Source organism: Microcaecilia unicolor, chromosome 4, assembly GCF_901765095.1.
Source record: "Microcaecilia unicolor chromosome 4, aMicUni1.1, whole genome shotgun sequence".
In the NCBI taxonomy this organism is placed as follows: domain Eukaryota; kingdom Metazoa; phylum Chordata; class Amphibia; order Gymnophiona; family Siphonopidae; genus Microcaecilia; species Microcaecilia unicolor.
This window is the reverse complement of record NC_044034.1, coordinates 144,973,253-144,986,824: the sequence shown is the minus strand read 5'-3', so window position 1 is coordinate 144,986,824 and position 13,572 is coordinate 144,973,253. Positions and strand designations below refer to the sequence as shown.

At 42.2% G+C, this 13,572-nt stretch overlaps 1 protein-coding gene across 1 annotated transcript in view; it reads right to left on the bottom strand.

Moving 5' to 3' along the window:
• The window catches only part of SLC5A12 (solute carrier family 5 member 12), a 53,988-nt gene that overhangs the window by 19,274 nt on the left and 21,142 nt on the right, over window positions 1-13,572 (bottom strand). Inside the window, exons 8-9 of the mRNA XM_030200696.1 lie at window positions 13,047-13,135; window positions 7,275-7,387 (exon numbers count right to left, since the gene is read on the bottom strand). Coding sequence (XP_030056556.1) covers window positions 7,275-7,387; window positions 13,047-13,135 — 202 coding nt within the window. The remainder of the gene's footprint in view (window positions 1-7,274; window positions 7,388-13,046; window positions 13,136-13,572) is intronic.

The following is a 13,572-nucleotide window of genomic DNA, read 5'->3' as shown; positions in this document are numbered from 1 at the left end:
TTAAATTTTCCTGGGCAGCTAAATCCACAACATCTAGCTGGGCACTGAGATCTCTGCCCAAAAGATATCTGTTTCAAATGATGAGTCGAGGGCATGGCAGGGGTAAGATTAAATATTAGCTAGATAGCGGCAGAGTTCAGCAGCTCTCTGGTTAAATTTTTACAGATTATGTAGAAAGCAGATATAGCTAGCCTAAGGTATCCAGATAAAAATATCCAGAAATCTTTAACTGGTGTAGTCAGAGAGCCTTTTAACTAGCAATTAAAAATAGCAGACTAACTTTATCTAGATATCTTTAAGCAGGTATTGTTTGGATGAATATTGGCTCAATACTTATTGGTCAGCTGTTTCTTATCTAGGGTAGAGTGACACTGGATATCTACCCCAGCTCAAAGCAGGAAACTGAGAGGTAGACTCTTCTAGAGCCCTGATTGGTTGATCTATTAGGTGAGAAGGAAGAATTATGGTTCAAGCATTTAAAACACCAGAAACACTGGGGGAATATCTGTATAACTTCTACCATATGGATGAAATCACAGTGCATTCTCTGTTCAGTGAAATTTCATAGTAACATAGTAAATGACAGCAGATAAAGACCTGTACGGTCCATCCGGTCTGTCCAACAAGATAAACTCATTTTACATGGTATGTGATACTTTATATTGTAACCAGGTACCTCTCTTGTGCAGCCAAGGATAGAACAATCTCCTCCAGCCACAGGCTCCCGGTACAATGAATAAATAGATGTCCACCAGTAACTTCAATCTTAAGGACTTTTATTCCATGCAGGTTTCTAGTACACAGTTCCAACAGCAGCACAGCACATACCAGGATTCAATACAGGCTTAGAAGCTCCAGTCTGGGCTCTTTATCCAGTGCACAATAAACAGTAATTCAATTCCCAAGACAAACAGTTCTTTCAGTTCATCATCACAGTTCAGTCACCAAGCAGCATTTTCTACCTTCTATCCGCTTTACCTTCAGAAGAGTTCAATATTTTAGGGATTCCTTCTACCCAAGGGTTTTCCCCTGCATCAGCTTCACAGTGAATTCAATACTTTTGGGACTTCCTCTCACCCAAGTAATCTCAGCCTGCTTCAGTACTTTAGGGACCTCCCTGCCCAAGGATTTTCAGCCTGCAAATACTTCTCTCCTTCTGCTTCTCTCTCCTGAACTGAACTCCTGGGACTCCTTCCCACCTGCCTAATCAATCCCTGGCTTCACCTACCACCACCAATCATTCTCCTTCCATTAGCTTCCTCACACCCCAAACCAGCTGAGTTAAGCATTAGACTAATGAGACCAATGATGAGCTCCTGCACACAGGGTTTCCTAACTCTCTTTCCTGCTAGTGGCAGCCACTCTACACAACCTGCCAGCTTACACCCATGTCTTCCCTGATTGCAGCTAGGAGTCCAGTCCGGGTTCTTCATCTCCCCCTCTGGCTCCTTGCCTGCAATGCCTTCTGGGACTTGTAGTTCAGACTGAAACTGCCTTAACCCAACTATCCTGGAGGTGACTTTGAGGCATATTTTCAAAGCACTTTGGGAGGCTAAGTTCCATAGGTTTCTATGGAACTTTGGGAGGCTAAGTGCTTTGAAAATGAGCCTGTTTATCACAATATGTATACCTGAGTTTGATTTTTCCTTGCCTTTCTCAGGGCACAGACCGTAGAAATCTACCCAGCACTGTTCTTGTACTAAGTTCTGGAGCTAAGGTCGAAGCCCCTTAAAATTTACACTCCAGCCCATCCCTATCTACTCAGTCACGATCAGTGTGTAGACTGTAGAAGTCTCCCCAGCTCCCGTTTTGTTTCCCAATTACCGGCGTCGCCACCTAATCTCCGCTAAGATTCCGTAAAACCATTCCTTCTAAACAGGATTCCTTTGTGTTTATCCTACACATGTTTGAATTCCATTACCATATTCATCTCCACCACCTCCCACGGGAGGGCATTTCACATATCCACCACCCTCTCCATGAAAAAATACTTCCTGACATTAATCCTGAGTCTGCCCCCTTTCAACCTCAATTCATGTCCTCTAGTTCTACCGCCTTCCCGTCTCCAGAAAAGGTTCATATGCAGAACACGTCACCCCTGTTTCTCCTTTCCTCCAAGGTATACATGTTCAGGTCAGCAAGTCTCTCCTCGTACAGTTTGCAACGCAAATCCCATAACATTTTTGTAGCTTTTCTTTGCACCGCTTCCAGTCTTTTAACATCTTTAGCAAGATACGGCCTCCAAAACTGAACATAATACTCCAAGTGGGGCCTCACCAATGACTTGTAGACGGGCATCAACACCTCCTTTCTTCTGCTGTTTATGCCCCTCTTTATGCAGCCTAGCATCCTTCTGGCCACGGGTGTCGCCTTGTTGCATTGTTTCTTCACCTTTAGATCCTCAGACACCAACACTTCAAGGACTCTCTCCTCAGTCGAGCTTACTAATCTCGCCCATCCTATCCGGTATCTCTCTTTCGGGTTTCTGCACCCCAAGTGCATCACTTTACACTTCATGGCATTAAATATTAACTCAAGTCCACCCAAGTTTCCAATTTAAATATGAATATCCAAACACGCAGCCTCCGTGGCTGCAATTATACTACTATTTTGCCAATGCACCCGATGCCACTTAGACCCACAAACGCTCGCTCCCACACACACACACACACACGGCAGGTCTTCGACTCAGAAATTGGGATTCAGGAGTAGAACCCCTGAGGCAGCTTCTGGCGAAACAGGGACTCCCTGTCGGGTGAATTGGACTCAACTCGGTGGTGAATTGGGCTGCACAGCGCTGGACACATTGACAAGGATGAGTGGAGTGTCAGATAAGTGCTGAGGGGCTGCAACACCTGAGCTGTATAATTGAATTTTGGCATTCTGTGTCCGCTTTATATGCACAGTTTGTCACTGGGACTCTTTAATATACACTCAAATACCTCTAATTTGTGGAGTTTTTTTTTAGGCAAAATGATGGTACACCTAACCCATGCCTTATAACTGTGTATGCAGGCTGGCTAGAAGGTATTACTGAAGCCTTTTTTCTCCACCTTGAGGTGTGGGTAGGAGCATTTGTGTGTCTAAGTGGCATCAGGTGCATTGGTAAAATAGTAGTATAATTGCAGCCATGGAAACTGCATGTTTGGAGGAGTGGCCTAGTGGTTAGGGTGGTGGACTTTGGTCCTCAGGAACTGAGTTCAATTCCCACTTCAAGCACAGGCAGCTCCTTGTGACTCTGGGCAAGTCACTTAACTCTCCATTGCCCCATGTAAGCCGCATTGAGCCTGCCATGAGTGGGAAAGTGCGGGGTACAAATGTAACAAAACAAAAAAAAACTGCCAGACCCTTGACCATTCTTCTAACGTTTGGAGATCCCTTCTCATCATTTCTACTCCCTCCAGGGTATCCACTCTATTGGATATTTTCGTGTCATCCACAAAAGGCACACCTTTCCTTCCAACTCTTCAGCAATATCTCCCACAAATATATTAAACAGAATAGGCCCCAGAACCGACCCCTGAGGAACTCCGAGCAGATTCCATTTACCACCATCCTCTGCCACCTGTCAGTCAACCAGTTTCTTATCCAGTTCACCACTTTCGGTCCTAAGTTCAACCCTTTCAGCTTATTCACGAGTCTTCTGTGGGGGACCGTATCAAAGGATTTGCTGAAGTCCAAGTAGATTACATCTAGGACACTTACCTAGTGCACGTCCTTCATCCAGTTCTTTGGTCACCCAGTCACAGAAGTCAATAAAATTCATTTGGCAGGATTTTCCTTTGGTAAAGCCATGTTGCCTCGGGTCCTGTAATCCGTCGGCTTCTAGAAAGTTAATTATCCTTTCTTCCAGCAGCGACTCCATTATTTTTCCTAGCACTGACGTGAGACTTACTGGTCTGTAGTTTCCCACTTCTTCCCTGTCTCCACTTTTGTGAAGTGTTTCAGTTGTGTTGCTCCACATGAATGAACAAATAGTCCTGGAATCTTTGCAGCTTTGGAGACCGCTGAGCTCTCAGGTCCTGCCCTCAGATGTAACATTTGCATCTCACACTTTTATGTGTAGAAATCCTGGATCAAACCATGACAATATATCATTGGCAGCTAATGTGGTTTGATGATTTATTACCAAATAGAACTGCAACAGGTTTTGTTATAAGTGAACGAACCTTTTCCGGAGATGGGAGGGCAGTAGAACGAGAGGACAAGATATGAGAGTGAAGGGGGGCAGACTCAAGAAAAATGTCAGGAAGTATTTTTTCATGGAGAGAGTGGTAGATACTTGGAATGCCCTCCCGCGGGAGGTGGTGGAGAGGAAAACGGTAGCGGAATTCAAGCATGCGTGGGATAAACATAAAGGAATCCTGGGCAGAAGGAATGGATCCTCAGAAGCTTAGCCGAGATTGGAAGGCGGGGCTGGTGTTTGGGTGGTGGGGCTAGTTCTGGGCAAGACTTCTACAGTCTGTGTCCTGAAAATGGCAGATACAAATCAAGGTAAGGTATACACAAGAAGTAGCACATATGAGTTTATCTTGTTGGGCAGACTAGATGGACCATGCAGGTCTTTTTCTGCTGTCATCTACTATGTTACTATGTTATAAGTGAACATAGATGACTTTCTATCAGCTCTTCAGGACGTACTCGCTGTGCTTGACTATCCTAACTCATTAGCATTCTGGAAATTGAACTTGATTGACAACAGCTGGAAAGAAGAAGCAATAACTGAGCCCATTGAAAAACTGAGAGGAAATGTAGTGACACTGAGGATTTCTGAATATGGAACTGTGGAAAAACCCAAGATGGAAGAGTAATTGAAGAGGTGAGTCCAAAACCTGTTAAGTATGAAAAGCTGTTTTCTGGATAAATTCAAGTATTTATTTTCCTCTTCAATCTGTTCAAAATTCTGCTGCAAGACTAATATTCCACTATTGTGTCACTTCACTGGCTCCCTATCCGTTTCCACATACAGTTCAAACTCCTCTTATTGACTTATAAGTGCATTCACTCTGCAGCTCTTCAGTACCTCTCCACTCTCATCTCTCCCTACACTCCTCCCCGGGAACTCTGTTCACTGGGTAAATCTCTCTTATCTGCACCCTTCTCCTCCACCGCTAACTCCAGACTCCGTTCCTTTTATCTTGCTGCACCATATGCCTGGAATAGATTTCTTGAGCCGGTATGTCAAGCTCCATCTCTGGCCGTCTTCAAATCTAAGATAAAAGCCCACCTTTTTGATGCTGCTTTTAACTCCTAACCCTTATTCACTTGTTCTGAACCCTTATGTTATCATCCTCACTTTAATATTCCCTTATCTCTTATTTGTCCTGTTTGTCTGTCCTAATTAGATTGTAAGCTCTGTCGAGCAAGGACTGTCTCTTCATGTTCAAGTGTACAGTGCTGCATACGTCTAGTAGCGCTATAGAAATGATAAGTAGTAGTAGTAGTTATTTTCAAGAATTCTACCCAACATAAGAAAATGTTTTCACTGAATGCCTTTTAGTGCAAATTTCACACATGCTATGGCTATCTATGAGGGCAATCTGTTTCTGGTGTGAACTCATTTTTGAAACAAAATGTACTTAACAGGTTTTGGAACTCACCTCTTCAATTCCTTATCACCAGGTGTCTCCAGTCAGAGTCACTTTCTTTCTATCACATAAGTTAACAATGGCTTCCCAACGGCAGCAGGAAGCCCTCTATCACATCACTAGGAATAGTGCAAAGAAGATTTCATGGAGGCCAAGGAGCTCATTTTCAAAAGAGAAAAACGTCCAAAAAGTGGCATAAATCTGCATTTGGACGTTTTTCTCAGAAAAAAGTCCAAATTGGTATTTTCAAAATCAATTTTTAGATGTTTTTCTATGAAGTCCGTCAAAAGTGTATTCAAATCAGAAGGGGGCATGTCAGGGGTGTGTTTTTCAGCCATAATGGAACAAAACAAAACCATCCAGGACTAAAACTAAGATGTTTTGAGCTAGACCTGTTTTTATAACGAATAAAGCACAAAATGGTGCCCTAAATGACCAGATGACCACTAGAGGGAATCAGGGGTGACCCCCCAATACCCCTCCAGTGGTCACTGACCCCCCCTCCCACACCCAAAAATGTGAATACATATATGATTTAGCAACCTCCATAACAGCCTCAGATGTCAGAGCCAGGTCTATTAGAGCAGCATGCAGGTCCCAGGAGTAGTGTAGTGGTCAGTGCAGTGCACCTTGGCATGGGAGACTCTGGTCCCTATCTCCCTCTACCTGTTACATTTGTGGTGGAAATTGTGAGCCCTCCAAAACTCACCAGAAACCCACTGTACCCACATATAGATGCCCCCTCCACCCATAAGGGCTATTGTGTTCAGCTGTGGGTAATGGGTTTTTTTTTTGGGGGGGGGGGCTCAGCAGATAAGATAAGGGAGAAATTGTGAGATGTGTACCTGGGAGCTTGTTTTTGAAGTCCACTTCAGTGCCCCCTAGGGTGTCCCATTTATCTCCTGGGATGTCCGGGACACCAGTCTACTAAAAATGCTGACCCCTCCTACATCTCAATGACTTGATTTTCTACGTTTTTCACTTTGACATTTTTTTTTAATGGACCAAAAAAAAAAAACATCTAAAGCACAAAACTTTGTTAGAAACAGTATTTTCGAAAACAAAAGATAGATGTTTTTCTTTTTGGAAAATGAACTTCTTTCTTATTCAGATTTTGGACTTTTTTTTGCAAAACTTCTAAAATCGGACTTAGTCATCATATCGAAAATGCTCCGCCACATCTACTAGCTCTCTAATGCTGTTCAAGTTTACGGTTTTGCATGGGGATGACAAACACTTGCATGAGCAGAAAACACTTCATCCATGACTGCAGTGAATCCATCCTGCAGCTTCTTTATGTTTCTTTATCAGGTTCCTGATGTATTGCATTTCTGTGGTCCACATATTACTTACAAGTACTATCTCTGGGCTCACAATCTAAGTTTTGTACCAGGGGCAATGGAGAGTTAAGTGACTTGGCCAGGGTCACAAAGGACCTGCAGTGAGTATCGAACCCTGTTTCCCTGGTTCTCAGCCTACTGAACTAACCATGAGAGCTAGTGCAAGGAAAGACTGCCACAGAAATATTCAGAGAAAACTGGAATGTTTCTGGCATATTCTTGAATTAACAAAGAAACAAAAAATCCAGGGTCCTCTAAGCATTACTGCAAGGCTGAAGGGAAAAAGCAGGAAGTGCCTGAATCAAACCAATAAGCTGTAAGGACTGGGCTCTGTGATAGTACTTACATAAGCCTTTACTGATCCAAGTGCTTTTCCTATCTGAGAGGTTCTTGAAGATATTCTTGACAAAATCCTCAAATGTTACTGTCGCTAGAGCATTGATACTGGCAGCTACAGTGCTGAAACACATAAATGTGAGTGATGCAAAACAAGAAGTTTGAGATATTGTCCACTCTCAAAATAACCAGATTTCTTACAGCACAAATATATGTGGAGGGGCATTTCCACCCAAAGTGGTTTACATATTACTTACAGGTACTTTCTCTGTCCCCAGTAGGCTCAAAATCTAAGTTTTTGTCCCAGGGCAATTGAGAGTTAAGTGGCATTCAAATTGGCAGTCCAAAGTTTAATATTAGGGCAACTTGATTACTGTAATATCATTTATCTGGGTTGTCCAAAATTTCTTATTAAAAATTACAGTTAATACAAAACACCACAGCCAGATTAATATTCTCCGCACGTTAGAAAGTGTGCTACTCCTCTACTGATATGCTTATACTGGTTACTGATAAAGGGAGGGCCTTTTTAATGTACCAAGGTTTGGGTGTTTCATTAAGGTGTGCAATCAAGTCCTTTCAAACAAACACATAAATAAATAAATGCTTTGAACTTTCTGCATTTTTATATATTCATTCAGCTTATGTTTAATTTCTGTGACTGCAAGTGGGCTAGTACAGCAGTGTCTGTGTGGATGACTAGACAAACCCTTGGTTTTCACTCCTAGACCTTGAGAACTGTCAAGAGATCAGGTTTTCAAGATGTCCCTAATGAATATGCATGAGAGAGATTTGCATGCTTACCACTTCCCATTGTATGCAAATCTATCTCATGCATATTCAATTCATATAATACTGACAACTATTCAAGTACAAAATCCCTTAATTAAATTTCAATAAATAAAATAAATTAAAATTCTATTAAACTCCTAATATATGCCCATCCACTCACACTCTTACAGACAAAACACATCCTTCTCTCACACACTCACCTCTCATACAAAATCACCAATCATTAACCTTCTCATCAATATAATATATTGTGTGACCAGGGGCCAACTAAATATACATAGCGTTGCATTCAGATTAACGTAGTTCAACTTTTGCTGCTATTACCTAAGTCAGATGTATAGCTCCAAGTATATTAGTTCATCTTTGCTGCTATTGCTTCAAACAAATGTTTAAAGAGTGAGCGGCTGCACCAAACCGCCCACCCACATTGTTAATTAGAAAATAACTTTCAACAGTTGAAAAGATCTTTCCAAAACAGACAATATGATGAACTTGATCACCATCAGCGTTACACATGAGAGACTTCCAAACCGTTGTATCTCAGCAACTTCTCCTTCAGCATTGAACCCTTGGCACCCACACAGTCACACTCCAAGTCTGCCTATGAGATCCTTTGTCAGCAGTAATACTTCATCCAATACTTTGGAACCAATTTTTCTGGAAAGACGCTAGTGTTGGTAATGACCCTACACAAATTCTGTTTCGCTTGTATGAGCGTCATCAGGGGTCGGCCATACACGGGTCGCTGGGAACTCACACTATTGATGAGAAGGTTAATGATTGGTGATTTTGTATGAGAGGTGAAAGTGTGTGAGAGATGGATGTGTTTTGTATGTAAGCGTGTGAGTGGATGGGCATATATCAGGAGTTTAATAGAATTTTAATTTATTTTTGTTTATTGAAATTTAATAAAGGAATTTTGTACTTGAATAGTTGTCAGTATTATATGCATTGTTGCTTAAATACAACTATATTGTAAAATATTCACCCATTGTGTGTAAAATAAGTATTCCATTGGAAAATCCTGAAACTCTAACCTATTAGTGGTCCCTGAGGACTGGGAGTGAATACCAAAGAGATAAACCCTATATTCACTATCTTCTTCATTATTGTCTAGGCAACATTTTTTCTGGTGAATTTTGGGTTGCATTTCTATAAATTGAGAAAATTCTTCCTTCATTTGTCCATGTGCTTACTGATAAATTAGAAAATATAGAGCATAAGAAATACATTTGATTTCCTGACATCTGCCACCAGATGGCCTTCCAGTCACATATTGCATTCCTTCCATATTCTAACCTTGAATACTTGCAAGGAAAGCTGAAATGCATTCCTTATGAACATCTTAAAAATAAAGGAATACTAGCATAGCAGATGAAGGTAGAAACAGAAAATCCAGCCTTCCTTCCCCCTCCTCCTCCCTAGTTTTCTCAGTTGCTTTTTTCAGATTTTGAAGGACACAGTCCAGCTGATCAATGCACCACAGATCCATCAGAAAGATCACAGTGCTTATCCAGGGCAGACTTTTTGTCTTCCTTCTTTGTATTCCACCATCTTAGAGCACACAAGATCCCCACTTTCTCCTGTAACCCCCACCTTTCCCACATCTGAGCAGAACACATCCGTAAATCTAACCAGCCAGCAATGCTAATGTTGATGTTGCATGAACATCCAGAGCCTGCCTAGCAGATCTAGTTACATGAGCATCCATATTGATGCTAGGACTTTAATCGGTCAATATAGAGTCATCAGTAGTCAGCGGTTTTTTAAATGCTGACTATTTCTAGCTAATTTAACCTTGGATATTCTATGTCAGGCCATGTGCAGGCATTGACATTGAGAATTCAGGTCTGGCTGGACAGCAAATGGCTGCCAAACTTTATGTGGGTCAAGGCTGAATATCAATCAAGACCCACATAAGTTTCATCCACATATCCCAAAGCATATCCCCAGCAATTAACAGGGAGGCTTTGCCGTTACCACACTTGAATAATTGCAACTAACGCACAGTAACTGCAAAATTTTAATGCACATTAGTAAAAGGACCCCCAACTACATTTTCATTCAATTTGTTCTCATTCAAACTTCTTACATTTTTATTTCTAAATTTCTTTGTTTGCCTAAAGAAGAAACACAATTTAATTATGTGTAAGCTTTTTGCCCAGCCTGGGGAAGAACCAGTAACTACACTTACTTCTGGCTCTTCAGCTCCTGCTCTTTGTTTCTGGGGCTGTAACTGACAGATTTACAACCAGCCAGCTCAGTTCCAATGAATTATGTAAAGGCTGAAGCTAGGCTGTGGAAAGTGATTTTCCATTTCTACAACTGGTCACTAATGGAGCCTTGAAGACCTCTGTACTTCCATGTTTGGCATCATACTGCAATTCTTGAGAAATGATTTGGTGAAAATGAATTCCAAACTAAAGATTCTACCCACTTGGAAATGTTTTGTGGGGCTGTTGGGAGGTGTGTGTGTGTGTGAGGAGGGGGTTCCAGACTTTCCTTTTTGTTTATGTCAGTACAAATGTTCATAGTAGTTATTACATCACTTTGCAGATGAATAAAACCTAAGAACAGCAAACTCAGGGTGGAAGAAAGCCAAGTCCAAGTGACCAGCCCAAGCACAGAGATAAGAGCTCCAAACAAAGTTTATTGGGACCCAATAAACTTTGTTTGGAGCTCTTATCTCTGTGTTTGGGCTGGTCACTTGGACTTGGCTTTCTTCCACCCTGAGTTTGCTTTGCTTGCGTTATTGTGGAAGGAGTGGACCCCCCCCCCCTTTTTTTTTTCTTCTTTAAAACCTAAGAACAGACATTTTAACGTCCATAATAGTATCTGTTTTTAAGCAATGAACTGTTCCAATTATCACATTCCAGTAGAATACATCAAAATGAAACAGATGCAGCACCATTCACAGAAGAGGATGTTTGTGAGGGACTTGCAGGGGTAAAGCAGACACATGTTTGGGTTGGATGGAAAACATCCCAGGATATTAAAGGAGCTCAGAAAGATTCTGGTGGGTTCCCTAAAGGATATGTTTAATAGACCTCTGGAGACAGGAGAGGTTCTAGTTAATTAGAGAAAGGCAGATGTGGTCCCTCCTCACAAAAGTGGCAACAAAGAAAAGGAAAGCAACAAGCTAGTAAGTCTCACCTCAGTGGTGTGAAAAGTAATGGAGGTGCTACTGACGGAAAGGATAGTATTTTTTTTTACAGTCCAGTGGGTTACAAGATCCAAAGCAATATGGTTTCACCAGTTGCAGATCATGCCAAATGAATCCGATTGGCTTACTTAAGTGTATAACTAGAAACCTAGATAATGAGTATGCAGAGAATGTGGTGTACTTGGATTTCAGCAAAGCCTTTGATACAGTTCCTCATAGGAGCAGGTGTGTAGCCAGACCTTGTGGTGGGAGGGGGCCAGAGCCTGAGGTGGGGGGCACATTTTAATCTGCCGCCCCACCGCCACCTCCCTCCCCGCTACCCTGCCGCTCCCCACCCACTGCTGCAGCAAATACCTTGGCTGGTAGGGGGTCCTCAACCCCTGTCATCTGAAACCTTCTCCACACGTTGCCTGCCCTGCTCTCTCTTCCTCCTCAAGTCCTGCACGCTCCTTTAAGTGAAAATGAGCATGCTCAATTTCACTAAAAGGAGCATGCTGAACATGAGGGGGAAGAGAGAGCTGGGCAGGCAACGCAGCGGTGCCAGAGACTGGCGCTGGACAAGGCTTCAGCTGGCGGGGGTTGGGTGACCCCCCCACCAGCAAAACTAGGGGCCCAGAGGAAATTTGGGGAGGCCCTGAGGAAATTTGGAGGGGCTCAAGCCCCCGTGGCCCCATGTAGCTACGCCATTGTATAGGAGGCCTAGAAACAAAGTGACCAGTCTGGGGAGAGTTCTAAGATGGTTAACTGGATAAAACATTGATTGGCTGACAGACTAGAGTGGGTAGTAGTAAATGGCATTTATTTGGAAGAAAGAAAGGTGAGTATTGAAATGTCTCAAGAGTCAGTCCTAGGGTTGATTTTGTTCAACATCTTTGCGAGTGATAATTCAGAAGAGTTGGAAGGAAAATTTGCCTTTTTGCAGATGACATTAAGATCTATAGTAGAATGGATGCCCCAGAGGGAATAGGCAAAATAAAAAATGATCCACAAAAAGTTGAAGTCTAGTTGGATACTTGGTAGTTAGCCTTTAATGCAAAGAAGTGCAGAAAGATGCACTTGGGTGTATTCAGTAGGAGGAAAGAAGCTGATGAGCATGGACCAGGAGCAAGACCTTGGGGTGATAGTGTCTGATGATTTCAAGGCAGCGAAACAATGGGACAAGGTGATAGCTACAGACAGAAGGGGCAAATTGAGCAGAAAGCAGGAAGTCATAATGTTTCTATACAAAGACACTGGTGAGGCCTCACTTAGAGGTCCTTTAACAAAGGCGGTCTAGCATTTTTAGTATGTGCTAAAAATAAGCACGCGCTAAATGTTAGAGACGCCCATATATTTCTTTGAATGTCTCTAGCATTTAATGCATGCTAATCATTAACAGGCACTAAAAACGCTAGTGCGCCTTTGTAAAAGACCCCGTTAGAGTCCTGTGTTCAAATTCGTATGCTGTATCTCACTAAGGACATGTGAAGGGCAATTCTGCCTAACTAAACCTGAAAAAAATGCACGAGGCCCCTTGTTTATGTATCTGTTGCACATGTAAATGTCTGGAATATGAACACTTAAGCAGGTGTGTGTGCCATACATCATATTTCTCTGCCTTCATTTACTGTGTTACTATACTGTGCTACTCAAAAAAAATCTTTAAAACCAACTGTTATCTTCCTGTCTTCCATCAGGGATGACAAAGGGTGCTGCATTTGCATCACAACAAATATCAGATGAGTGCTAGCATAAGCATTTGACACATTTTCATATCACCGAGAAAAGAATACAGAATTATACACTGAACAATATTGGATTACTAATACACAGTACAGAAAGCCATACCTCAGGGTTCCACTGAATGCACAAGCCACAAACAATCCAGGGAGCCCTGACATTGTCGAAAAAATGTCCATGACAAAATAAGGCATCAGCTGTGGAAAAAGCAAAATATATTCTGTGACTTACCAATATTTATAGAGATAAATCAATGAAAAACTAGAAGCTGATATACTGAGTTGCATGAGGCTTCATATGTTAAGACTTGCAAAAATGTTGGCAAATATACAAAAATTACCCATTGTTGGTTGCAAACGGCCGAAACACAGGATTGGGATTGGGATTCTTAATGTGATTCTCCTGACGCAGCTCTTAGCAAAACAGGGGGGGGGGGGCTCCCTGCCGGCATCTGGGAGTGCTATAATTGGCGAAGGGCTGGATTGAAAGACTGAGAAGAACGCGAGAGTTGGAAGTATTACCGTGGAGTGTTCTATTCCGCTGACCTACCTGTACCGCCTTTGGCCTTTCTTTTTGAATGGTAGTGGACTGTATTGACATTGGGACCAAGAGAGATAACGTTCCTACACTGTGA